The sequence below is a fragment of the Malaclemys terrapin genome, chromosome 8, assembly GCF_027887155.1.
Source record: "Malaclemys terrapin pileata isolate rMalTer1 chromosome 8, rMalTer1.hap1, whole genome shotgun sequence".
NCBI classification, from domain to species: domain Eukaryota; kingdom Metazoa; phylum Chordata; order Testudines; family Emydidae; genus Malaclemys; species Malaclemys terrapin.
In genome coordinates, this window is record NC_071512.1 from 35,172,185 (window position 1) to 35,197,415 (window position 25,231).

At 44.2% G+C, this 25,231-nt stretch overlaps 1 protein-coding gene across 3 annotated transcripts in view; it reads right to left on the reverse strand.

Moving 5' to 3' along the window:
• The window catches only part of DNAJC18 (DnaJ heat shock protein family (Hsp40) member C18), a 42,678-nt gene extending 20,016 nt beyond the window's left edge, over nt 1-22,662 (reverse strand). Inside the window, exons 1-8 of one of the 3 annotated variants that reach the window (XM_054037686.1) lie at nt 22,585-22,662; nt 20,967-21,150; nt 18,884-19,029; nt 16,254-16,439; nt 8,653-8,765; nt 7,012-7,121; nt 2,609-2,781; nt 1,921-2,206 (exon numbers count right to left, since the gene is read on the reverse strand). In XM_054037686.1, the coding sequence (XP_053893661.1) occupies nt 2,187-2,206; nt 2,609-2,781; nt 7,012-7,121; nt 8,653-8,765; nt 16,254-16,439; nt 18,884-19,029; nt 20,967-21,150; nt 22,585-22,621 (969 nt within the window). In that variant the 5' untranslated portion in view covers nt 22,622-22,662 and the 3' untranslated portion in view covers nt 1,921-2,186. Of the gene's footprint in view, nt 1-1,920; nt 2,207-2,608; nt 2,782-7,011; nt 7,122-8,652; nt 8,766-16,253; nt 16,440-18,883; nt 19,030-20,966; nt 21,151-22,584 lie in introns of those variants that run through there. The other 2 variants (XM_054037684.1, XM_054037683.1) reach the window with 2 other exon arrangements.
• Between the last annotated feature and the right edge of the window lie 2,569 nt (nt 22,663-25,231).

Below are 25,231 nucleotides of genomic sequence, written 5' to 3' on the forward strand. Positions count from 1 at the left end.
TATTTTAGGGCAGTGGTTCTCAAACTTTTTTTTTCGCGCACCACTTGAAGATTGCTGAGGGTCTCGGAGGACCACTTAATGATCTTTCCAAATATTGTTTGTACCGTTAGCTAACTATTGTAAAGTGCTTTGTATAAAAGCACTATATAAAAAAAATTTACATTCTTTTCTTCTACAAATAAAAGCACACAACTCATATTTTAATATCACTAGTCTTACCTTTCTAATGCGATGATGTACCCTCTCTCCCCCACCAAGGCAGGTTGGGAAGGAGGGGAGTCTCTCCCCTGCAACAGCAGCCACAGAGCTGAGGCTGGGAAGGAGGGCCATCTCTCCCCAGCAGCCGCAGCCCTGGAGCTGGGGAAAGTCGCCTCTTTCTCTGGCTGCCGCAGCCCTGCACGTCCCAAATTCCCCCCAGCCCCTCTTCTTACCCCACTGCCCCCTACCCCTAGTCCCTCCAAGGCCACCACCTCACCTTACATGTATGTCTTCTCCAGGGTCCAGGCACCTAATTAGTGGAGCCACACCTGCGCGGCTCCACTAATTAGGTGGGTGGCCCTTAATTCTCTTGTGTGCGACTGCCTAGGCACGCACCTTAGAGGGAACTATCTGCAGACCACCTGAATGGAGCTCGTGGACCACTGGTGGACTGCAGTTTGAGAATCTCTGTTTTAGGGTCACCTAAAGCAAGACATCTGTTCTCATGGTAGTCAGTATAAATTATATAAAGAAACACTGAAGACAAAGTTGAAAGTATATCAAGTTGACCAGAGCAACTGGGAAGGAAGAACCCACAATAAAGCCAAGTGGCAGCAGATTCGTCATGTCGCTGTTATATGCTTTGAAGCAAGGCCCATTAATACCTTAAGTGAAAAACAAGACTAGCACTAAGCAAGGAATAAAAGCAATGGTCAAGGATAATCCTGTCTGTCCAATATGTAACCATGTTTGCGGTTCCTGTATTGGTCTGCCTCACATATACGTGTTCACCTACAGTGTTTGCTGAATCCTTGTACATAGACATTGACATGAGACTCCATTATCATTGTATTCAAGTTCATAGACAGCCATGTTGTATCTATAGGTTGGTACTATGTCCACAAGTACCCAAAAAATCATGAGTTGGGCCTCTCAAAATCATGAGATTAGCTTAAAAATCATGATATTTGAAAAACAAAAACAAAAAACAAACTTACATGCATCTTGGGTTCTTTTAACTTGATTTCTGGTTTTTGGGCCTTCAAGATTTTCTCTGCAGTCACAATGGCTAGATTTTTTTATTTATTTATTTTAAGGAAAGCTGAGTCTCTCAAATAAATCACATGAATCCAGGAGCTGGGGCTTTTTAAAACACCAAATATTATGAAACGTGTAATGAGATTACCAGAGTTGGCAACACTGTTGTTGCCTCTTTGTTGATACAGCAAATATTGTTTGGACAAGGCATGCACTCTACAATGTTTGTGCCATATTGATTTGATTGCTGGACATAACAGGAGATCAATCAAAAGTAAAAATGTTTGTTAAAATATGTTCAGGTTGAGATTTATAGGGATACTATCAACTTAAAAAGAAAAACTTCCATGTGAAAGTGGTTTACTTACTATTACTAAAACACTTAAGATGATAAATGTTTTTTTTTTTTCAGTTTACTATGCACTTTGTCTAGTCATTTCAATTATGGAAATTCAAACTTGTGATTCCCAATATAACTTGGTCCCCTTGTATGTGTATATTTTGTTAAAATGTAAGAAAGGGACAAGGATTGTATCTTTGTTCTATGCAGCATCAATTCAGATATTAGTGCTTAACAAATACTACATGGTGTTAAAGTTTATGCTTTAATATATATGTGCCATGTGACCAAATTAAGGTTGATGTGAAAATAATAATTTTGAATTTCCTAACTTGTGCATTTTAAAGTCTCAACATTTTATTGTCACTTTTTGCATTGCATTTTCTTAAAGTAAAATAAATTCTTGACTGTGGTAAAAAACTTGACCTCAGACTCAAATAATGGTGGCACATTCAAATAAGCACATGCTTTTGGCCTCTGTTTCTTTAAAATGTGATACAAAGTAACATGGTATGTGAATGCCATTTTCAAAATTTTTTCTGGCTCTGTCAAAGATCAGATGAATAAATGTGGCGGATTTCATTTTTAAAACATTGCTACCCTGATTTATTCAAGTGTAAAAGAAAGCACCTGGAAAAAAAAAAAAGTTCACTGTTGAAAAACACTTCAAACTCATCTCTTAAAATCAGCCAAAGTGAACTGTGTCAAGCTTTCAACAACAAATTCACCAGGTGACAAAAGCCAGTTCAAAGTTAATTTAGGCTGAGAACCACTGTTCTAAACATTTACCACACACACATATTATATACATACATACATACATACACACACACACACACATACACATACACACACACTACCTGTATGGCCCTGAGGATGCCACATGGGCTGCAACTCTGTTCTTCATGGTTTAGAAAGTTATATATCCCTGTAACCTAGGGATTATAATGGAAATACCTTCTCAAGCAAAGCCACGCTCTAACTTTATGTGATGTGTACCTAACACACTTACAAATAACAAAGATTACTTACTTTGTTGTTTCTCCTTCCAGCAGCTGGTCTGGATATAATCTATATAATCCTTTTCAACAGTTTTCTCTAGCTCTTGAAGTTCTGCTCCTTTATAACTATTTTCAAAGTTTTTATCAACATAATAAGGCACATGCAGGTTTTGTGTTTCTCTAGGGACGGTATGGCCTATGGACCTGTGAAAACAGCATAGAGACAAGTGTGTTTTTAAGGCAGTTCAGAAATATCAAGGAATATTAATATTCCCAGCAGGAAATACCTGTAACTTCTTCACAGCAACTATTGCAGAACTACAGCGCCCTCAACCATTTGCTAAAGAAATTACACATCTCCCTGCTCCATAATCAACCTTACACCTTCCTAACACAGCTGATAAAATAAACATGACTGGCTAGAAAAACACAATGAAGACACAATATCTAAAGAGATTTAAAATGAAAAATGGAATCTAAAGGGAGCAGCCTCAAAATTGATACTGCCCAAACTCAAGTACAGTATGCATTAATGAGACTGCATTTTTCTGGGGAGTTCTTGGTAACTTGGTCAAGTCACTTCTAAGACATAAAAAGGCCCAAACACAGCTTTCTTTGTTTGTTTGTTTGCCTGCACTTTCCAGCAGCCTCCTGTCAACATCAGTGGGAAATGACTGGACAAACTTGAAAGGACAGCAGTCTTCAGGGTGCATTTAGGGCACAGGGCCAAATATCTGAGGGTGCAATGTGACTGTAGTCATATAGCCCATTCCACGTAGATTTCCACTACCTCACATAATATTTTTTAGACACCCCAGGGCAAATTATAGAATCCTGTGGAATTCTGAATAAGGGATGATCCTGGTTCCACTTCCTTCTAATGTTTTGAAACTGCCCTGCAGTCAGGGGAGCTGTGCAGAGCTAGCCTCTCTGCCTTCTCCACTGGTTTAAACCACATTCTTCTTTCTAATCTTCTTGGCTCCTCTCTCTGCATCTTTAGAATTGTTGCCTTGGATAAGGAGAAAGCAGCCAAGAAGGGAGGGTCACACTCCATCTGACATGCCTCTCCCTCCTTCCACAGTTCGGTTTGTCCCCTCCTTCTTGGTTTATTAAAAACCGTCTTTTCTTCCTCTCTCACAAGGTCTGAGGGTTTTATTCTCTGCATTAAGAACAATGGAGTTTAATTCCTAAAGATAAGGTTTAGAGGCAGAGCATATGTGCCTATGTGCAGAGTTGAAGTGTGACTCTCTTAGATCAAAGGGCACGGAGGCAGCAGGAGGGACTGCCTATTCTGGGAGCGGCCGGGAGTGTTTTACTTGGGATTGGCACAACTCAAAAGACTCACTGGGGGAGTATCTTGCTGTCTGCCAAACATGCAGGCTGACATCTTGTGGTAACAGCGATAAGAATTTTGGAACAGTCTGAAAAACAACGCCCCATGAAAAAGGACAGAATGCGAGCCCAACCTCAGCGAGTTCCAATTATGCTACCCCCAATAGGGTGCCATTTAGGAGGGGCAATTTCCTCCTTCCCCCATGAAGCACCTCAGCCCCAGCTGCAGATAAAGGAAGCATGTAGCTGAGGGCAGGCAGAGGCAGAAAGCAAAGCCCTCCCACAGTCAGGGCTGGCTCCAGGGGTTTTGCCGCCCCAAGCGGCGCGATTAAAAAAAAAAAGCTGCGATCGCAATCTGCGGTGGCAATTCGGCGGGAGGTCCTTGGCTCTGAGTAGGAGTGAGGGACCGTCCGCCAAATTGCCGCCGAATAGTTGGACGTGCTGCCCCTCTCCGGAGTGGCTGCCCCAAGCACCTGTTTGGCAAGCTGGTGCCTGGAGCCGGCCCTGCCCACAGTGGCTCCCCCTTGGCATTATTGTCCTTCTGCAGCGCTCTGGGGAGAGCCTAAGCTCATCCTCCTGGGCTCCTGATCACCAGGCTTGCCAGTATCTTGGAGAAGGAGCCATCTTCTGCTGGCAGAGTCTGTGGGGTGGACGCCTTCCTGCATGCTGAGCATCCTGGCTGCCAGGCATCTGTCCTGCTGAACGGGTACAAGAGAACGAGTGCTGGGAAAGGCAGGCAGCAAACCCCCCAGAAATTCACTGAAAAGTCTGGAAACTCCACCCCACAGGCAGCAGGATAGGGAGCAAGCCGCCCACAACGGGAGCTGTGGTGAAACCTGATCCTGCCTGTTACCTCTGAACTGACAGGGAGAGCTCTCTCTGCTAAGGAGGTGGGAGCAGATACAACCCACAACAAGCCTGACAGTCACCTTGTGGCCCAGGATTATTGTATTCATGTGATCTCTCTCTGAAGGAGCCCCTCGATCTCAGCGCTTCCTCTGTTCCAGCAGTGCAGTGACTGGATTCGTACTCCTACTTCACTAGCCCCTAAAACGTGCTTTAATCAATGTGTTCCCTTTTGTGACAAACGCCAGACTGCTGACTCCTCACTCGGAGCTTGCCAAGAAATGGATCACAATGCAAATGCACAGCCTCAAGTTTTCTTCCCTCCACCTCCAGTTATTTTATCATTAGACTTTCACTTCTGTTATCTTGTCAAACAGCAATTGAAGTTCATGTTTTTCTGTCACATTTTTCAAATGAAAGCAAAATACGTTTTTTGTCAAGGGCTTAAGATGGATGGTTTGTTTTTTGTTGTTGTTGTTGGAGCCTTGCACTAAGCCAGGAAGGTACTGGTATGAAAAGAAGGTTTTAAAAAGTATGGTGTTAGCACTGAATTTAATGCTTTTATATTTTAAAAATCAAAGACGGGTGATCCTGCATAACCAGAGATATCTGGCAAGCAGCTGTAGGCGTTAACTGCTGTGACTGCACAGCTATCTGCAATCAATAATATTTTACTGTATTTGTCTTCTGTATGGTCTGAACTTTGCTGCTTTATAAGCTTGAAAGTTAGGTTTTATTTGGTACTGGGTCCTAGCACAGATTGCTTAGCTTTACAAATTTCCTGTTTGTCCTCTGTTGGTAATTTTGTTGTAGAAAGCCTATATAAAATATTAACAACAATATAGGAAATAACCACAACAAATGAAACAGACTGATTTTTACCTTTTATCCTTCAAAAAATCCAAGAGCTGCCAGTGGCCAAAGCAGCCCCTGGACTCCTGCAAGAAGTTGCCCCTCACTGAAATCTGAAATGCCCCCCCTGTTCTTTAAAGGGGGCAAACCCAGACCTTTCAAACACTGGATTTCATCAGAAGCGAACGCTTTGTGGCTATGCCTCTCCTCTCATACATGGTCCAGAGTGTCACCTGACCAACAACTCTCAGCATTGAGAAGGCCCAAGTGAAGGAGGAGACTATGTGTGACAATGCCCCAAAAGGAGCGGGGAATTTTGTTGCAAACAGCTAATTGCTTTTTAAATGACAAAACTGCAGAGAGACAAATGCCTAAACCCTCAAACTCATTTTATTCCGGATTAAAAAAGCAGAACCCCCTTGGGCTGAGCGTTCAGTACTGCAGGTTTCTTTCCCACCTACTTGTTCCAACTCCCCTTAAATATCCCTCCACAGTCATAAGAAGCCTTTTGATCCAGCAAGGATTGAACACCAAGCTAATACTGCTTTGGATTGAAAGGAGGATCTGAAATGTTTCCCTGACACCCATTCATCCAACTGAAAAACACCTGCACGCCATGAACCCCACCAGTTCACAACCCCAAGCCCATGGATATTGAATTTACATTGGTGTATAAATCAACCATGCACATCCTTCCTACCATTCAAATCAACAATACCTTTGCAACCCCAGAACCTTTGCAGGTTCCTTTGCTGCTGCCGTCACTGCCATCCTGAGCACACAGGAGGTCTCATGCCTTACAGCTCCTCAGCTCCACCTAGCTACCCCTCCTTTCCCCCAAAAAAAGAACTAGTGGTACTTGGTTGGCTCTACTCTCCCCCCAAGGAAAATCCCCCACCAGCTCTACAGCCCAAATTGGCCTACTCTCTTGGGCAGCATTTCTACTTGCGCTGGATGAACAGGTAAGTGGGTTTTCCCCAAGCCCTGATTAGAACAATGCTAGGCACTCCCCACTCCTTTCAGGGCTAACCAGGTTGCTCTGTAATGCTCACTTAGAGATCCTGCTCGCTTAGAAGGTGCTAAATGATACTAGACCACCCTATGAAAGTGTCTTAAACCAGATGGTGAGCACTCTGAGGCAGGGACTGTCTTCTGTTACTTGTCTGTATATAGCCCGTTACAATGGAGCCTTGCTCCTTGATGGTTTTGTATTATGGTAGTGCCTAGGAAAACCAACAAATAAAATGGAAATAGCCCTAGTCCCTTAATTACAAAGTGATAATGCTTTCTGCAGAGACCGGATGGGAAAAGTTAGTGAATTCTCTATTAAGTTCAACATCCCTCTACCTCCCCACTCCAAGTAACCTAGTCCAGATAAACAGTTTTTTAAAAATTGGGACTTACGATTTGTAGAACAGGCTGTATGGTGGATTCGTGGCCATCAGCTGAGTTATAACTGACAAAACTATGATCACCAAAACAGGCAGCAACTGAATAAATGCAGAGTATGTATTCTGAAATGGACAACCATAATTAGTGGATGATAAAAGTTAGAGATGGGAATAAGACCCTCTAGCTCATAAAAGGCAGGAGCGGTCTCTAGGCAGACAACGCATCAGATGTTAGACAAGAACAGAGACTACCCTTGAGTTAACAGAAGAAGTGTGACATTTAAATTTCAAACTAGCTAAATTTCAAAATTACCTCTATTATAAAAACACTTTAATAACTTAAATTTCAAATAAATAAATAAACAAGTTTTCTCCAAATCAAAGTTTTGTGAAGTTTCTTTAATGCACAATTCCATTTATAAGTCAAATAACTATCTCCTCAAAAAGTATGTGCACACTGTGCTGCCAGGAGGCAATGCAGGTCAAGGAACAGCCTGCTTGGATACAGTTTACATCTACAGGTTCCCTGTAGTTTCTAAAACTTACAATGTTTTTTTCTCAAATCCACAACATTATTTATTTTCTACCCAAGGACTGAAACTCTTAAGAATGTTACAGGTTAATAAACAATACACAGTGCAATTTGGAATTAGATATGTGTATTTTCTTTTTATTTGTTTGAATATGTTTTTCGAAGTAAGTGAATTTAGTGCAAGTGAAACAGTGATGGCTCTAGGGACAAAAGTCTTCTGTTACTCCATAAAACTAACAGCCCGGACAGTAACAGCGTAAGTTTCTTTTTACACTGTCCTGCCCACCTGCCTCAACTTTGGCTTTTAAGGGGAAGCGCAGAAAGCAGTCTGTAGCTATTCAGTCCTTGGTGTCTGTATCAAGATTACCAACAAGAATGTTCACTGCAACCATATGTGATATGAACACTTGTCTGTCCACACCACAAACATATTTCCCATTAGGCTACACAACTGACACTGGATGGTAATGATTTTCAGCCACTACTGATCCATTTCAACTGATGAAAGACCATAGCTCTTTTCTGAGTCCCCCCCACAATAAGATACATTTTGGAAGTAGCAAATAAAGAGACAAGTACAGTGGTCCCACATAAAAAGTCCATTCTGATTGTAAAAATATTACTGGTTCTAGAGGTATTCCCCATTTTAAGAACTGTAGAACCTGAGTTACAAACACCTCAGGAATGGGTTGTTTGTAACTCTGAAATGTTCATAACTCTGAACAAAACATTATGGTTGTTCTTTCAAAAGTTTATAACTGAACATTGACTTAATACAGCTTTGAAATTTCACTATGCAGAAGAAATATGCTGCTTTTAACCATCTTAATTTAAATTAAACAAGCACAGTTTCCTCACCTTGTCAAATTTTTTTTTAAACTTTTCCTTAGGTTTTTTGTTGGTAGTTTACATTTAACACAGAAGTGTACTGTATTTTTTGTTTGTTTCTGCTGCTGCCTGATTGCATATTTCTGGTTCCAAATGAGGTGTGTGGTTGACTGGTCAGTTTGTAACTCTGAGGTTCTACTGTATAGGGAACACTACTGAAACCCATATGAACTTGAAATGCGCCCACTATAGCCATGATCAATATTTAAAGCTAACAGCTTCCTCCCACGGTACCTGAGGCCTGTTCTCTTCCTCCTCTTTGTCCTGCGTCCAGGCTCTCTCATTTCGGTGTCGCCGCCGATAATAGTGGGTGTCTGGTGTTACATTTGAAAACATATGAATATTTCCTGTATTAAAAAACCCCAAAGAGGTGAACTAGCCATTTTCATTCAATTGCAGGCATCTATTATTCCTCAGAAATTCTAGCTGGCTATCCCACCTTACAGTAAATGGCCTGAGTTACCAGGCATAGTCATGAGAGGCCAGGTTATAAACTTCAAATAATACACCTCAGAATTGAAATTCCAAAACAGCACATGGGAGCTAGCTGTCATGCAGCATGTTGGGGGCATTGGTGTGCCAAGAGAAAGGGAATGTTTAAGAAAAACAACAACAACAGAAGGCAAAGCAAAACTTGGTGCAACACAATCTCAATTAATTTTCTAAAAACCAAAACAGAGACCCATTGGGGTTTTTATACTGCAACTCGTGCTGTCACATGAGTTTTAACATGTCCTCTTGAGAGACTATTTTGCATGGGAACCTGAGGCTCTAAATATAAGTAATAGTCCATAAATTAGGCTGCTCTTAATTACTAAATTTGCCCTGCTGTACTCATTTCTGTTCTCTTTCTTTGAGCTCTTTATTGCCTCATTGAAGATTCTGTAATGAGAGAAGAGATTAAGGAGAAGTACCTACTTGATAAAGAATACAATTCAGGATTTCCTTTTCTTGTAGGCTAAAGAGAGACACAGTATATAGCTGATTTATTTTAGAACTTCTAAGATGGAGGAAGAAAGAAGCACAAGCTATTTTGATCAGAATGATGCTGTTAAAAAGCTCTACCAATTTTTAAAGCTATGCATTTTACATTACATGAACACCGGAATAGCTATGCTCTTTCCTTTTTAATTCAGGACTCTTTTGTAGTAGAGGCTTCAAATTAAAAATGTTTGTCCTAATCAGGATCACAGAAATACGACTCCATCTTTAAGCCTGCATGAATTTAATATAACTTTACACTTCTATAACATCCTTTATCCAAGATTCTCAAAGCACTTTACAAACATGGGCAGGATAACATTGTTACAAGAAACTGAACTTACAATAAATTCTTGACTTTCATTTATTAAAGTCTAAATATCAAAATGCCCATACACAAAGCTCGAGGCCAATTACTTGCAACACCATAATGATCATCCAGCAGCATTAAAAAACATCCCATTGGTACCATAAACTCACCTACTTGCAGCATTAAACAAACAATAACAAATTAACTGAGGGCATGTCTACACTCTGGGCACTACAGCGGCACAGTTGCAGTGCTACAGTTATGCCACGGTAGCACCATAGCGTAGACACTTCCTATATCAACGGAAGTGGTCTTTCTGTCAGTGCTGGTAATCTGCCTCCCTGAGGCAGCAGCAACTAGGTTGACAGAAGAATTCTTTCGTCAACCTCGCCGCATCACGCTGGAAGTATGGTCAGCTTAACTACGGCACTCAGGGATTGATCTAAATTTTTAAGTATAGACCAGGGCTCAGTTGGCCAGCAAATGGAAAGGAACACAAATGTTCCTTTCCACCCCCTAATGCCTCTGAGTCCATATCTTCCATCTCTCCAAAACCCGATTAAATAAGTGGCTGTTGTAGCATGCACAGGTCATCAAGTTCATAATATTTCAGACAAAGTGGAGGGAGCAAGTTCAAGGATCTCAGGATTGTCACGCAGAATACCCTATCAGCATAAGAAAAAGTTAGGTGTGGAGTTGTAGTTTTGCTCATCTCCAAAGGTTTTCAACTCCAATTCCCCAAAAGCCTATGCTGCAGATTACAAATGTTTTGGTGCATATGGGATTTGTTCATGTGCACCAAAACAGTTGAATTGATTTTCCTCAATTAAAGAGAAAAATAACCTTTGAGCTAGGAAAAAGTATAGAAAGTTCATCTCAAAAGTTTTTTTGGAGGAAGTTATGATTTGGTTTTAATATCAAAACAGTTTTAAGCTTTGTTTAAGCTTGGAAGTAGGCAAAGCATACACAATTTCTGCTTTGCAAAAGAATTGCAAGGAAGATGTTTAGTCGTATAGCAAATAGGAAGAAAAAGTGTTCTAAAGTCATAGCTATTTAGTTTTAATAGGGAGTTGTAATGAAAATCCCTGTGCTCCCTTATTTTTCTTTGCCACAAAATCTGTAACACCCTCACTTAGGCCTTGTTTACACTACAGAGGTTTTTTTTATGCAAGTTACACCAATGATCAAAAACTGGTATAATTACATCGCTTGTGCATGTTCACACAATGCTCCTTTTGTTGGTGGAGCACATCCATAGTTGGTGCTTTAGCATCAAAAGTGATAGCAGTGCTCTATGGGTAACTATCCTACTATGCTACTCACTATCTTCTGCAGCTAGGAGTTGTGGAATGGCGGAGTGGATCACAGTGCATCCTGGGTGTGGGCTCAATGTCCCCACTCATTTTTTCCCGTCCCACCATTCCGTGGGCTTCCAATTGTGTTTTGTGGTGTTTTTCAATGGCCCCTGTTTACTGTGCGCCCAGAGCCTGCACTGCTTTCTACTGTTGTGGTCACTGTTATGAACACATCACGGCTGGTCATGCAGTATATCGCAGCAGCTGTCATGGCACATCTGCATATACTCAGGGTATCGCTACACTGGCAGAGTTACAGTGCCGGCAGTTACATCGCCGCACAAAGAGCGCTGAAGGGAAACTGCTGTTGTGTGTTCACACTGTCAGCTGCCTGCGCAATAGCGTGTTCACACTTGTGGCACTTGCATCGGTATTTGGAGCGGTGCACTCTGAGCAGCTATCCCACAGAGCATCTCTTCCTCTTCTGCCGCTAGGAGTCGTGGGAAGGTGGAGGGGTCATGGGCATCCTGGGTCTTGTCCCAATGCCCCGTGATGCATTGCTTCACATACCAGCAATCCCTGTGCTTCTGTCCGCATTTGGCATCATCTTTCAATGGTTTGTGTACTGCATGCAGGAATGGATCCCATACTGTTGACCAATATGCTGCTTCCTCTCACTCAAACGTCATGAGTGGAGTGGAGTGGAGTTATTCCTTAAACTACAAAGGCAAGAGGAGTTCAACACTGATCTCTTCACGCGTACTAGCTATGACACGAGATTGTTCGTGGCATTCACAGAGGTGCTGACTACAGCAGAACGTTGGTTTTGGGCTCGGGAAACAAGCACTGAGTGGTCGAATCACATCATCAGTGCACATCTGGGATGATGAGCAGTGGCTGCAGAACTTTTGGATGAGGAAAGCCACATTTTTGGGACTGTGTGATGAGCTCGCCCCAGCCCTGCGGCGCAAGGCCATGAGAATGAGAGCTGCCCTGCCATTGGAGAAGTGTGTGGCGATTGCACTGTGGAAGCTGGCTACTCCAGACTGTTACTGATTGGTCGCTAACCAGTTCGGAGTGGGAAAGTTGGCCGTTGGACTTGTGTTGACAGAAGTGTGCAGAGCCATTAATCGCTTCCTGCTCCAAAAGACCATGATTCCAGGCAACATGCATGACATTGTGGATGGCTTTGCACAAATGGGCTTCCCTAACTGCAGAGGGGCGATAGATGGCACGCACATTCCAATGCTGGCACCAGACCACCTAGACGCTCCATAACCTTTAAGAGCTTCATGGCTTCGTTCTGGCGTGCCACATTCTCCTTTCAGTCCCCCTTCTCACTGTCCCACCACTCCTTCAATACTTGTTTTTCATCCGCAGAGTGCATCATGACATCACACAGAAAATCCTCTTTAGTTCTTTGAGGCCACTTCCTAATTCTGCGCAGCCGTTCAGCTGACGATAACAAAGAGGGAGGCTGGGCTCCCAAGGTCATATCTGTGAAGCCAAAATGTAACATTTTACAGAAAGCAGTATTGTTTGCAACACACAGACCACTGATTCAGTGACTTAAAACACAACCACTATTTACATACCTGTCACTAACTGGCTGACGCCAGGCAAGCACACGAGACACAAGACCCCCAAAATGGTGAGTAACCTCAGGGGTAGGGGAAATCAGTGTTCCAGGACCGTACTGTAGACTGGGCATGTGGCTCTTGGGGAGAGCCAGCAGCGTAGGGGGGGACCTTACAATCATTACTGTCCCCACATTTTCCACAGGCTGTGTTCATTATGGAAGATATCTCGCTGCTGAGGGTGAGCAGGGAATCAAAGGAGGGTCTTCTCCAAGACTGTGGCTTCCGCCCTGGCCCTTATGCGGCTTGCCTGTGTGCAGCAATGGTCCCTCCCAGTGATGGCAGAGTGGTGTGGGAAAGGTACCCTTAATGGGGCAAGAAACAAAGCAGCTCTCCCAAAGAACCTGCAGCAGCGGATTGCCCAGTATCTTCATGAGCATTTCCTGGAGATCTCTGAGGCAGATTCTCGTGAAGTGAAGGAGTCAATCAACACCCTGTTCCATCACTTAGACTAGGCATGTAGTGGTACGCACATCACACAGACACGCCTGCTTTCTGCAACCCTCCTGCTCACAACAACTCGCTTCAGCGATTCCCCAAATCAAAGCCACTTACCAGGGGCTTCCTCTCCTGTTTGTGCTTTGCCAATCTCCGACAGCTATGACTTGTTAGCCTCCTTCGGGGTAGAAAAGAGCTCCTGGCTGCAAGCATCTCTGGCCTCCGAGTCATCCTCTGCCTCTGGGTCTCCTCCCCCACATCCTTGTCCAAGATTTCCTCCTCTTGGCTCGGTGCACTTTTGACTGGCACATGAGCCACCGAAGCATCCACAGAGGCCCTCACAGTGGAGGTGGGGTCGCCACCGAGTATCGCGTCCAGCTCTTTGAGGAACTGGCAGCTCGTGGGCACAGCACCGGAGCAGTGGTTTGCCTCCCACGCCTTGTAGTAGGTGCTCTGCAGCTCCTTCACTCTGATCTGCCCTAGAGTGTGTCCCAGTCACGGCCCCTTTCTGTCATGAAATCTGACTGTAGGTATCGTAATTCCTACAGCTGCAGCGCAGCTGGGACTGGACAGCCTCCTCTCCCCAAATGCTCATGAGGTCCAGCAGCTCAGCACTGCTCCAAGCAGGGGATCGCCTGGTGCGTGGAGCAGGCATGGTCACCTGGAAAGATGAGCTGAGACCATTGTATGCATCACCGAGCAAACAGGAAGGGGAATTTCAAAATTCCCAAGGAATTTAAGGGGTGGGGTTCATGGTTGGTCACCTGAGGGCAGGGTAGTACAGTTCAAACCGATGACCAGAGAGGCAAGAACAGGCATTGTGGGACACCTCCTGGAAGCTAGCTGCAACACTGTAATCAACCAGGGTGTCTACACTGGCACCATGGAGCTGTAGCCACAATGCAGAAACCTGTACGCCTCTCGTCAGGTGGCTTTTTTACAGCGCTGCAACTGCGCAGTTTCTGCGCACTAAGTGACTTGGCAGTGTGTACACCTCAGGAATTACACCGCAGAAACTTGCCAGTGTAGAAAATTCCTCAGTGAACTGTCTATGACAGCAGCACTACAGTTGATGTGGTTGGCAAGCACACTCCTGATCCCTGGAGATAAACACTGTCTCCCTACCTCCAAACCATTTCTGGCTTCAGGCAATGGGGAGAGAGAAGAGGCAGTTTTGCCAACTACAGCTGGAGTTAAAAACGTGGCCCACAAGGAATTCAACCTGCCTCAGCCCTTGCTGCGTTAGTGGTTCTAACCCTGGAGCTCAGCGCTTATTAGGAACTCTCGGGAGAGGCAAGAAGACATAGGCAGGGGTTGGGAGTGTGCTGGCTGGCCACACCAGAGCAGCAACAGCATGAACGGTTCACTGAACCATGTGGGAATGCTGTTGTAGCAGCACATGTGAAGAAAGCAAGGTTAGGGTAGGTTTTCGCATTCTGAAAATCTGAAGTCAACAAACTCAATTTAAAACTGCGCATCTCAGGAGTTTTGCTAGACATATAAAGGAAGAAGTGAGAAAAGAGTAACAGCAACTGGCACTTTAATTATTGGGTTTTACTATTCTGAAAAGTACAGTTAGGTTATGTCTACACTACAAAGTTAAGTCGACTTAAGTTATGTTGACAATCATCCACTACTGTAATTAAACCACTTTTGCACATCTACATAATGCTCCTTGTGACGTCCAGTTAGTGCTCTTGCATTGACAGAGAGAGCAGTGCACTATGGGTAGTTATCCCACTGTGTAACTCACCACCATCTGCCGGCAGGTGTTCTGGGAAGGGATCGCAGTGCATGGGGCTGGACTCAGTGGCCCATGGTGCAGTTTTCTCAGTCCCATCATTCTATGGGCTTCCTACTACGTTTGGCACCACTTTTCAACAGCCCCTGTAAACTTCCTGCCCATCATCTCTGTCTGAAAGCATGGACCCTGGACTGCTCTCCAGTATTGTGATGAGCATTATGAACACAACGTGGCTGATACTGCAGTATTTCATGAGCTGCGAATCTGATGACACCGTGGTGTCTGCCCTGCTGCGTGACATGGAAAGAAACAATTCAAGATTGATGTTGGCATTCACAGAGCAGCTGCACACAGTGGACCGTCAGTTCTGGGCATAGGAAATAAGCACTGAGTGGTGGGATTGCATCGTTATGCAGGCATGGGATGATGAGCAGTGGCTGCAGAACTTTCGGATGTGCAAAACCACTTTCCTGGAACTGTGTGCGGAGCTCGCCCCGCCCTCTGGCACAAGACCACCAAAATGAGAGCTGCCCTAACAGTGGGGAAGCTGGCAACTCCACACTGCTACCAATCAGTTGCGAAACAGAAGTCCACCAGGGGGGTTGTAGCGATACAAGTGTGCAGGGCCATTAATCGCCTCCTGCTACAACTGTCTGCGACTCTTGGCAACATGTGGGAAATAGTGGATGGCTTTGCGGCAATGGATTCCCTAACTGCGGCAGGGTGATAGATGGCATGCATATCCCCATTTCGGCCCCAGATCACCTTGCAATGGAGTACAACAACAGAAAGAGCTACTTTTCTATGGTACTGCATACTGTGATGGATCATTTCACCAAAATCAACGCATGGTGGTCAGGGAAGGTGCATGACACATTTATCTTCAGGAACACTGGCCTGTACAGAAAGCTGCAAGCAGGGAGTTTCTTTCCAGACCAGAAGATTCTAACTGGGGATGTGGAAATGCCAATAGTGATCCTTGGAGACCCAGCCAACCCCTTGCTCCCATGACTTATGAAGCCATAAACCAGAAACCTTGACTGCAACAAGAAGCACTTCAACAACAGGTTCAGCATGTGCAGAATGACTGTTGAATGTGCATTTGGCCGATTAAAGGGTCATTGGCACTGCTTTTTTGGCAGGTTAGACCCGAATGAAGAAAAATTGCCATGGTCATAGCAGCCTGCTGTGCTCTGCATAACATTTGTGAAGCTAATGTCGAGATGGTTTTATTATATCAGCGTAGCAAGAGAATTAAATTGGCGGGAGGAACATTGCAGTGCATAAACCTCCACAGTAAGGTTGATGTAAGCTGTCTATGTCGAGTTAGCTGTGTAGTGTAGACATGGCCTTAGGTTCTTGAGCAGTATCAAATAAAGCTAACTTTCCAACTCTTTACACTTCAAAGACACTATAGACAGAACACTGACCTGTAGGGAAGTGCCCACCAAAAAACATGTTGAATATTTCTTCTGGTGTGATGTCTGCTTCAAATTCCCTGTAATAATCATAATTCCTAGCCCGGGGAGTGCTGAAAGTCTCTTGCTCATCCCCAAATTGATCATATCGTAATCGTTTTTCAGGGTTGCTCAGAATGGCAAAAGCATTGCCTATTGCTGCAGAATAAGAGAGCAATATTACACATTTACTTCATGCAATCTTTTCGAGTCAATATGCCTTTCATAAGCTGAATTTTATAAGATGAGTAACAACAAGTTGATAGAGGCACATTTTCTGTTGGACAAAGTGTAACACACAACCCTCTGGACAGAGAGACTCGATGTCCATTTGAGGTGTTATTCGTAAAGCAAAGTGAGTGCTCCTTTCAGTTATTCTTATGTATTAGCACTGATGAAAGCTGCTCACTCATCTTGGATAGAAGCAGGAAGTTAAAACATCTCCTGTAGCATACTGAAGGGTTGAAAATACTCAGAAAACTGGGGAAGAGACTATTCTGGAAATCTGTTAAAGGGCTGAGTGACAATACAGCTTTTTACCAAGTCTGAAACCAGTTAGTGACATGGTAGGCTTTAGACAGAGTGTGTGTCCACACACCATATGGTTAATTACATGACATTGCATCCTTCCTGTAGGATGTGTACTTTTAATTTTGTGTTAAGTTAACTTGTGTTACATTCCTATGAGTTGGACAAGATAAACACTATGCTCCTCCTAGGATTTACCTCAATCAGCTGAAAGGTTACAACTGCCTTGTCTTCACTAGACTTGTAACACAGGTTAGCTTAGCATGGGTTAAAAATATATCTTTTTTCCTAGTGAAGACAAGGACTTAGTTAAACAAGTGCAATTGCATGTACAGCATACCACAGAGGGCTAAGTGAGAATGGCAGCAGGGTTAGAGTGATCTCATGCACCAGAGGAAAGAAAGGAACAGAGGGTGAGGTGAGGGATGGCCATTATCTTACAAATGCCCACTTGCTGGCACAGTTTTGAGCTAGGGGAGTTCCACCAGTCACCTGAGAGACTATCAAGAATAGGGCTCGATCACAACATTTGGGAAACAAATTCTCAAATAAGGATCAAGGAATTTACAATAATTGCCTTTATATTAATAAGTGGTAGCTTTCAAAATTGTCCAATTTGCTTTTTAATGCCAAAGGCAATCCACTAGCTGTATTATGTTTAGCACTGAGATAGCCATGGAGAATGAAAGCCTCTCTTCATAGAATAAGTACATCACTGGCAGTTTCCCCTCTCCTCTAAACGTCTCAACTCTGACCTGAAAGAGCCACCAATAGACCAGTTTGATGTCCATGGCCATTTCTATTCAATCTGTAACCACTTCACTGAGACTGAAAACAAAGGTTCAAACTGATACACTTAGGTGTCTACCAGGACCTGAAATATGAGAATTGTTTCACATTGGCCACCATACAGCTAGTCAGCTGACAATGACCTCATCACTAGCCACCTGAGCTGGCTCTAAACTAGTGCCCCAAAGATGAAAGACCCCATATTTTATTACCAAGCCACCATGTCTCCCAGAACACACCAACATCTTTAGCTATTCATTTCTGAAGGTCAAATGGCTGCAGCAACAAACTCAAGTATGCAATAACTTTTTCTTGGAAAGTTGTGTTCATATAGTTTTTCCTAATGTTCAAGGTATTTAAATATTAATGCAAGTAAAGAACATTGAAGTTTGATTTTAAAATTTAGAACTTTTGTACCACCTTAATGCTATTTGAAATACATTTTTCATAGGCAAATTTACATTGAAAACCAACCCCCAGCCCAAAAAACCCCAACAACTTTGCAACTTCATGTCTTCTCTATCTTAATACTGGCTAACTGAAAGCAAGGCTTTGCCAAGCTCTGTGTTAAGATAGTCCTGGCCATAGTTTGAAGATAAAAAAGAGAAAGTATAACAGATTCAATTTAAGTCTTTAGAAACTGAGATTGTTGATACAGATAATATAATCTTAGTATAAAATTCAAAGAATCAGAATAATACACTCAAAAACTTTCAATGTTTTCATGATTTTTAACTCATAATTAGAGCCCTACCAATTTCATGGCCGTGAAAAACATGTCATAGATGGTAAAATAAGCCCTTCCCCGTGAAATGTGATCTCCCCATGCTGCTCTGGGAGCACCCCTGCTGGGGGGCTCCTCGCTGCAAGTCTCTGCCAGGCTGGGGAGGAACAGGACTTGTCCTTCCCCTCCATGGCCACATACAGAACAATAGGTGATTAGACAACCAGGGAAACTGTTGATCAAATGGACGGCTATTCGTTACAAACAATACTGCTTAAACACCACTGTGAAACTTCAAAGGGATTTAGGATGCCTTTTCATTTTACTACTATCCTGTTTCTCACAGAGGTGTGTACTTTGAAACTCCTCCTAACAAAGACAACTCTTTGTCAGGCAGCTGTGGGATTTTATGAAGAAAACTGTATGCATCCTATCATCGCCTATGAAAATTATAAGCTGCCTGTGTTTCTATGAAGTCTTCAGCCAGGGTGCATTGCCATAGTCTGAAGCAAGCCTTGCTGGAAAATTCTTTTTAAAATAAACCGTACTTCATCTCACATACCTTTAAAAGCTTCTGTTGCTCCAGGAGCACAGTTCTTGTCAGGGTGAAATTTAAGGGCCAGTTTTCGATAAGCTTTCTTCAAATCCTCCTCATTGGCATCTCTCTCAACTCCCAAAATTTCATAATAATTGCTACACTTCTTTATTCTGAAAAGAGACAATTTTTTTTTTTTTTAATTATTATCTGCATGCCTCTTCCTACAATACAGTTGAGAGAAAATTTTACAAGGAACCAAATAGACAGCACTTAACATAGGTGAGGAAAAAGCAGCAGCAGAGAGAGACTGTATGTTGCTAAGATGCATGAGGAATCAGAGTTCTGTCTAAGGGATGGGGTCATGTGTATCACTTAAAATTCACTTAGTAAAAATGTAAGTGCTGAAGAAAGGTGCCAGGTTGTGCATCCTAGAAACTGAAGTCATCTGTTTAGCCACACAGCAGTTACAACAAAGGCAGAGGTAACACAAGCTTCCCCACCAATCCAGCTCAACCCTCAACTGAAAGGAGAGATCTAAAGAGCTGGTGTGTAATTTGGTCTCCATGTTCATCCATCTCTTGCCTGCCCTGGTAAGAAAGCCATTAGTGTGCCCGTTTGTACCATGCACATAACTTCGGAACCTGAACACCTGGCCAGCAGGAACTGGACAGCACCAGGTTCATTTCATATAGAATAGCAAACCAGGCATATGTATCATTTGCAGTAGAAGAGCTTATTTAAATTACTTTCACCTGAGAAGACAACACTGATCAACAAGTGAAAAGGAGCTTGATGGGTCCCCCATTGTCATCTCTATTTGTGCAAACCACAATGTTTGTCTACCTATCTCAGATACTTATATAGCCCCCATCCATGTTGTACCTGAGCACCTCATAATCTTTAATGCACTTATGCTCACACCACCTCTGTGAGGTAGGGAAGCACTATTATTTCCATTTTACAGATTGAGAACTGAGGCACAAAGAGACTAAGTGACTTGGCCCCATGTTACATGGGATGTTTGTGGCAGAGCAGGACCTGAACCCAGGTCTCCCACAACCCAGACTAGTGCTCTAACCACTGAGCCATCCTTCCTCAGTCTCTACTCAAGCAGCTCAGGGCTAGAAGGGCTAAAACTGAGATGCACTGACAATGCGGGGAGGGGGTGAACAATACTCAGCTATACTATCCTTTGCCTCAGCCATGCCTCATTTTCACGAGCAGGGCCCCAGTCCTGTGAAGCATTGCACACAGTGGACACACACATCCACACAGTGCCCCACTGAAGTCAACAGAAACAGGGGTCTTGCCCATGCAGAGGTCACTGTAGGAACAAGGCCTAAATTTAAACACACAGTTATGCTTATTTTCATCAAATCCTTCTTTTCAGGGAGTCTGTTTCAGCTGGGAAAAGTAAGTTGGGGCTGATACTTAGAATTTCAAGTCTTAGCTAAAGCTAGGTCTCCTCGACACAAAAAAGTAATTAAAAATGGTTCTACCTTTTAAAGTTTAAAACCTGATAATCTAAAAAGGAAATGTTTGTGCTCCTGTAACTTTAAAAAAAACGCTGTTTTTAAAAGATCTTTTGCTAACTTTTTAGATTACAATATGGATAAATTGGTCACAGTATTTTTAGTAAACATTCACATTTAAATTTAGGAAGGCACAGTGACTGACATTCTTTTCATATACAGCAACTTTCGTTAATCACCTATTATTATGCATATTCCTCCTATGATTACGATGGCTCCATAGTTTAAACTGACTAGATACTAAATACAGATATTCATAATAGACATAACTGTTCATTATTTGTGACTTAAACCCATAACACCTCAAGGAAGTTTAAGTTAAAGTTCAGAATATAGTTGATACTGCAGATTTCACCACTCAGAGATACTTATAATAAAAGGGCCCAATTTTCAAAAGGTGCAGAGCATCCACAACCCCCGTAAACACCATTCAGTCAGATCACAAGTGCACATTAGCTGCTCAGGACTACAGCCGCTTTGCAGTTGACATTTGGTTACTAAAAGATCACGAACATGAGACTTTTCCCTCTGCCCATACAATTTAATGTAGGGTTTACTGAAAATAGTTTGTTTACCTTTGTACCCCATACAACTGCTCCTCTGTGTACGTCATACTAGCTTCTCCAGAGCCTGCTTGACCCCTCTCATTGTCGCATTTCTCCTTCTTCCCTCTCATACAGTCGCTGCAAGCACAGAAGTCAGAACTCTCACTGTTTTCCTCTGTTGGGCATGCATTCCTTCTGATCGCGTCAATTAAGGCTGCAAAGCAACATGTTCCCGTTATGAATGTATTATCAAAAATGCAGTGACATATCATTGCATGTTTCACTGTACAATAAACATAAAATTAGAGAATTAAAGTTAGCATAAATCTGGTTAAAGAAATGTGTTGTAAAGAAAGGCCCTAACTAGCAAGTAAAAGAAAGATCTTGAAAGTAACAAGCTATAAGGCCAGCAGGAATGAAAGAGGAAGGATGCCTCGTTCAAAGAATGAAATAAGGGAAAGTTCCTAAAAAGGCCTCTGACAAACAGTGGTGACTGTAGATGGTTTTAAATAAGACAAAGAAACTGTCTTTAAAATAACCAACATGGACCTTCCCACCCCATTTATCAGTGTTCTCAAAAATTGGGGCCTACGTGAACTCAGATGCAAAGGAAAAACTGCTAGTCAGCTAGGAGGAGGGAGAGAGGCATGGAGGAAAGGCCTTCAGAAAAAAGGAGGTTGGAAACTTTATCTGGATTAAGACTTCAAATAAGGGAGAACTGCCTCAAATCAATTTTTCACTGAAGTCAGCAATTGGCAAGGTCATCACTTGTTTGTTAAAGGGAATAAAAAAAAGTAAGCTCTTAAAGGGTTCATTGCTAATATCTGCCTGCACACATTGGAGTGGCCCAGTATCGGTCTAAGCATCCCTGGGTTTAGCCCATTTGTAACTATCTTGATCAAATGCTTATAAATGTTTTGTTACTGTTTGGAGTAGTACATTGCTTATTATTTAGGCATGTTTAGAGAAACTGTATTAAATACAAAGGCTGACTGATAGTTATAAAGGAATTTATGGTTAAATTGGTGTTGTGATAATATCCCGCATAAATAATCTCAATATTCATTCTAATGGAAACAGCTTTTCACATACAAAAATCCATGAAAGAAAAATTCATCTTTCATCACAGCATTATCCATGGATTATCTTTAATGGGGGTCTTTTTTGTGTGTGCTGTATCTGAGAAACACATTACACAAAGCAAGTAACAGAAAACAAAGGAGAAAGTTCACCAGTTATATCAACAAAGCAAGAACCAAATACAAATTGAACATAATAATAGTGCAGAATAATATAAATGATGCATGGACTGGAAACTACAGCTTCAGGGCTAGATTGCACAAAACGGTATGCAGAGAAAAATGTAATGCAACTTCAAGCCCTAGGCTCTTCCTCAACTCCCACAGTAATCTCATCCCCCCTCCCCGCCCCACTCCTTTCCCTGCCCAGCCCCCACAATGCCCCCTCCCCTCCGCACTCCCTACCAACCCCCTTCCCTCCCCAATGCCTGCCCAGCCCCAGTGCCACCTCCCCGCTCCTTGCCCAGTCCCCGCCCCACTCCTTTCCCTGCCCAGCCCCCACAATGCCCCCTCCTTGCCTAGCCCCCCGAGCTCCCTCAGCCGCTGCCAAGTGCCGCGGCGCTCGCTACCTTCGGCCCAGCGCTCCCCGCTGCCCAGCCCCGCCATGTTGTTCGGGGGGAGGAGGGGGATGGGAGCGGGACCCGGCGTTACTGCGGCGCCGGCAGAGGGGGCGTGGCGCGGGGGCCCCTGGGTACTGTAGTCCTGCGGCTGGACTACAGTACCCAGGGGGCCCCGCGCGGCTGGGGGCAGGGAGGGCGTTAGGCACGTGAGGTGCTGGTCCCCTGCCCTCGCCTTGAGGGAATGGCGACGTCATCGAAATAGGCGATGGCATCACGGAAACGCTCAGTGACGTAACGGAGACACTGTAAACTCAACCCCCCAGCCAGCCATCAGGTCTGTGGCACCGGGGCGACAACCAGCCTGGTGCCGCACAGTGCCTGCCCCTCGGCGAAGGCCTCAGCCCCTCGGTTTCCCCCGCACTGCTGGGAGCACTGAGATGGGTCTGCAACCTCTGGGGCAGCTCCTCGGGGCTGGCTGCAGCTGGTTATTCACAGCATCCCCTCCTCGTGCTGGCGCTAGGTGCTGCGGTTTGGTCTTGTACGGCTTGGCTCAGAGGAAGCACTGCACTGTAGCTCTTAGGAGCCGAAGTGAGCTCCGGTGTGGTAGCAGTGCTGTTATTGTCATTGTATTTGCCCACACAGCACCTGCAAAGCGCACAAGGCCTAGAGGGCCATGCGGTCCTTTGTCTGAATAGCTGACATCCTGAAAGACAAGTACAACAGGAGGAGGGCGCGGGATGGAGTTACAGGTGACAAGGGCAGTGGGCAGGGCAGTGGCTGGCACATATTAGTAGATCCATTTGCTTTTGGGGTGGGGAGGTGCATAAACTCTCTTCCTCTTGCAGTCTACATGGCAAAAGTGGATCTTGAAGGATCTAAATGATTAGAGAGTAGAGTGGCCACTTGTGCCTCCCCAGAATACAGGACATCCCCTTGGCTGTCCCTGCTGCCACCTGTGTGACCCCCCCACCCCCACCAGTGTGACCTCTCATGCATGGTGCATATGAGGTAGGGTGACCAGATGTCCCGATTTTATAGGGACAGTCTCGATTTTTGGGTCTTTTTCTTATATAGGCTCCTATTACCCCAACCCCCGTCTCAATTTTTCACATTTGCTGTCTGGTCACCCTAGTGCGAGGTCATGCTGCACGGAGGACACCATTTTGCAGAATGTCCTGCCCCCACCTGTGTGACCTAGCAGGCGGCATGCTGACGGGCGCAGAGCAGTGTGATCTGCAAAATGGCTTTCCCTGTGCATGATACTGGACAAAACCATGTCCAGTTTTATATCAGTGCTGGAAAGGGGCAAAAACAGGACTGACTGGCTTAAACCCGGACATGTGGCTGCTTGTGAGAGGATAGTGTCATAGTGTATCAGCTTGAGAAGGGCATTCAGTGTGTAGGGACAGCATGGAAGAAAATGCAGAGAAAGTTGTGGGAGATTCAATTAAATGGGGCAACAAAACTGGCATCACTGAGAGTGGAGGAGGTGGGGAGCATCACAGTAAGAAACAAGGTCCCATAAGTAGAGATGAGCAAGTCGCAATTAGCTTGATTTTGATGTAGTGGAAAAGGCGGGAACCAGTGGTGAGACCCAAAGAGGAGGGTGACATGTTAGGAAGATCATTTTGGCAGCTGCATTTTGTACAGCCTGAAGGGAGCTAAGTGAGTGTCAGTGAGCCCGGAGATGAGGTTGCAGTAACAGCCCAGGTGCAGTCAGATGGCCCCATCAGTTCCTGCAGGCTGGATGATTCAATATTGTGGTTCTCAGACTTGTTCCTATTGTTGACCACTTCCTCAGACAGACTCCCTCAAGGACTATCTTCCCTCATCCACTGCGTGGCCTCATTCCACACTTTTATTTGGAACAACTGTACTGCTTAGTTACCTGACCAAATTGGATTAGGGCAGTATGTAGGAGGCTGAAAAGATGCTGAAAGAGAAGTCAAAGAGGTAGGTGGAGAAGATAGTATCTTGAAAGCCCAGTGAGGGTAGGATGCCAAGGAGGGAATAAACGACAATGTCAAAAGTAGCAGAGAGATGGAGAGGGTGAAAACAGAGTAGAGGGCCTGAGGTTTGGCCAGAAAGAGGTCATTAGAGACCCTACTGAGAGTAATTTCTGTAAAGTGGAGATATCAGGAGGCAGATTGGAAGGGATCCAAGACAGAGCTGGAGAAGAGTGAGTGAGTTCATTGGTTGTAGACTGTGTCTTCCATGAGTTTAGAGTTTGAGAAGGGGCAGTAGGACCCTAGGAACAATTAGCATGAAGGGACAGTTTTTCAGAGGTACATGTGCACATGGTTTAGGCAGGGTGGGCAAACTTTTTGGCCTGAGGGCCACATCGGGGAATAGAAATTGTATGGCGGGCCATGAATGCTCACAAAATTGGGGTTGAGGTATGGGAGGGGGTGAGGGCTCTGGCTGGGGGTGCGGGCTCTGGGGTGGGGCTGGGGATGAGAGGTTTGGGGTGCAGGAGGGTGCTCCAGGCTGGGATCGAGGGGTTTGGAGAGCAGGGGCAGGGGGTTGGAGCATGGGGAGAGGCTCAGGGCTGCAGGCTCCGAGCGGCGCTTTCCTCAAGAATCTCCTAGAAGCAGTGGCATGTCCCTTCTCCGGCTTCTACACGGAGGCACAGACAGGCGGTTCTGCATGCTGCCCC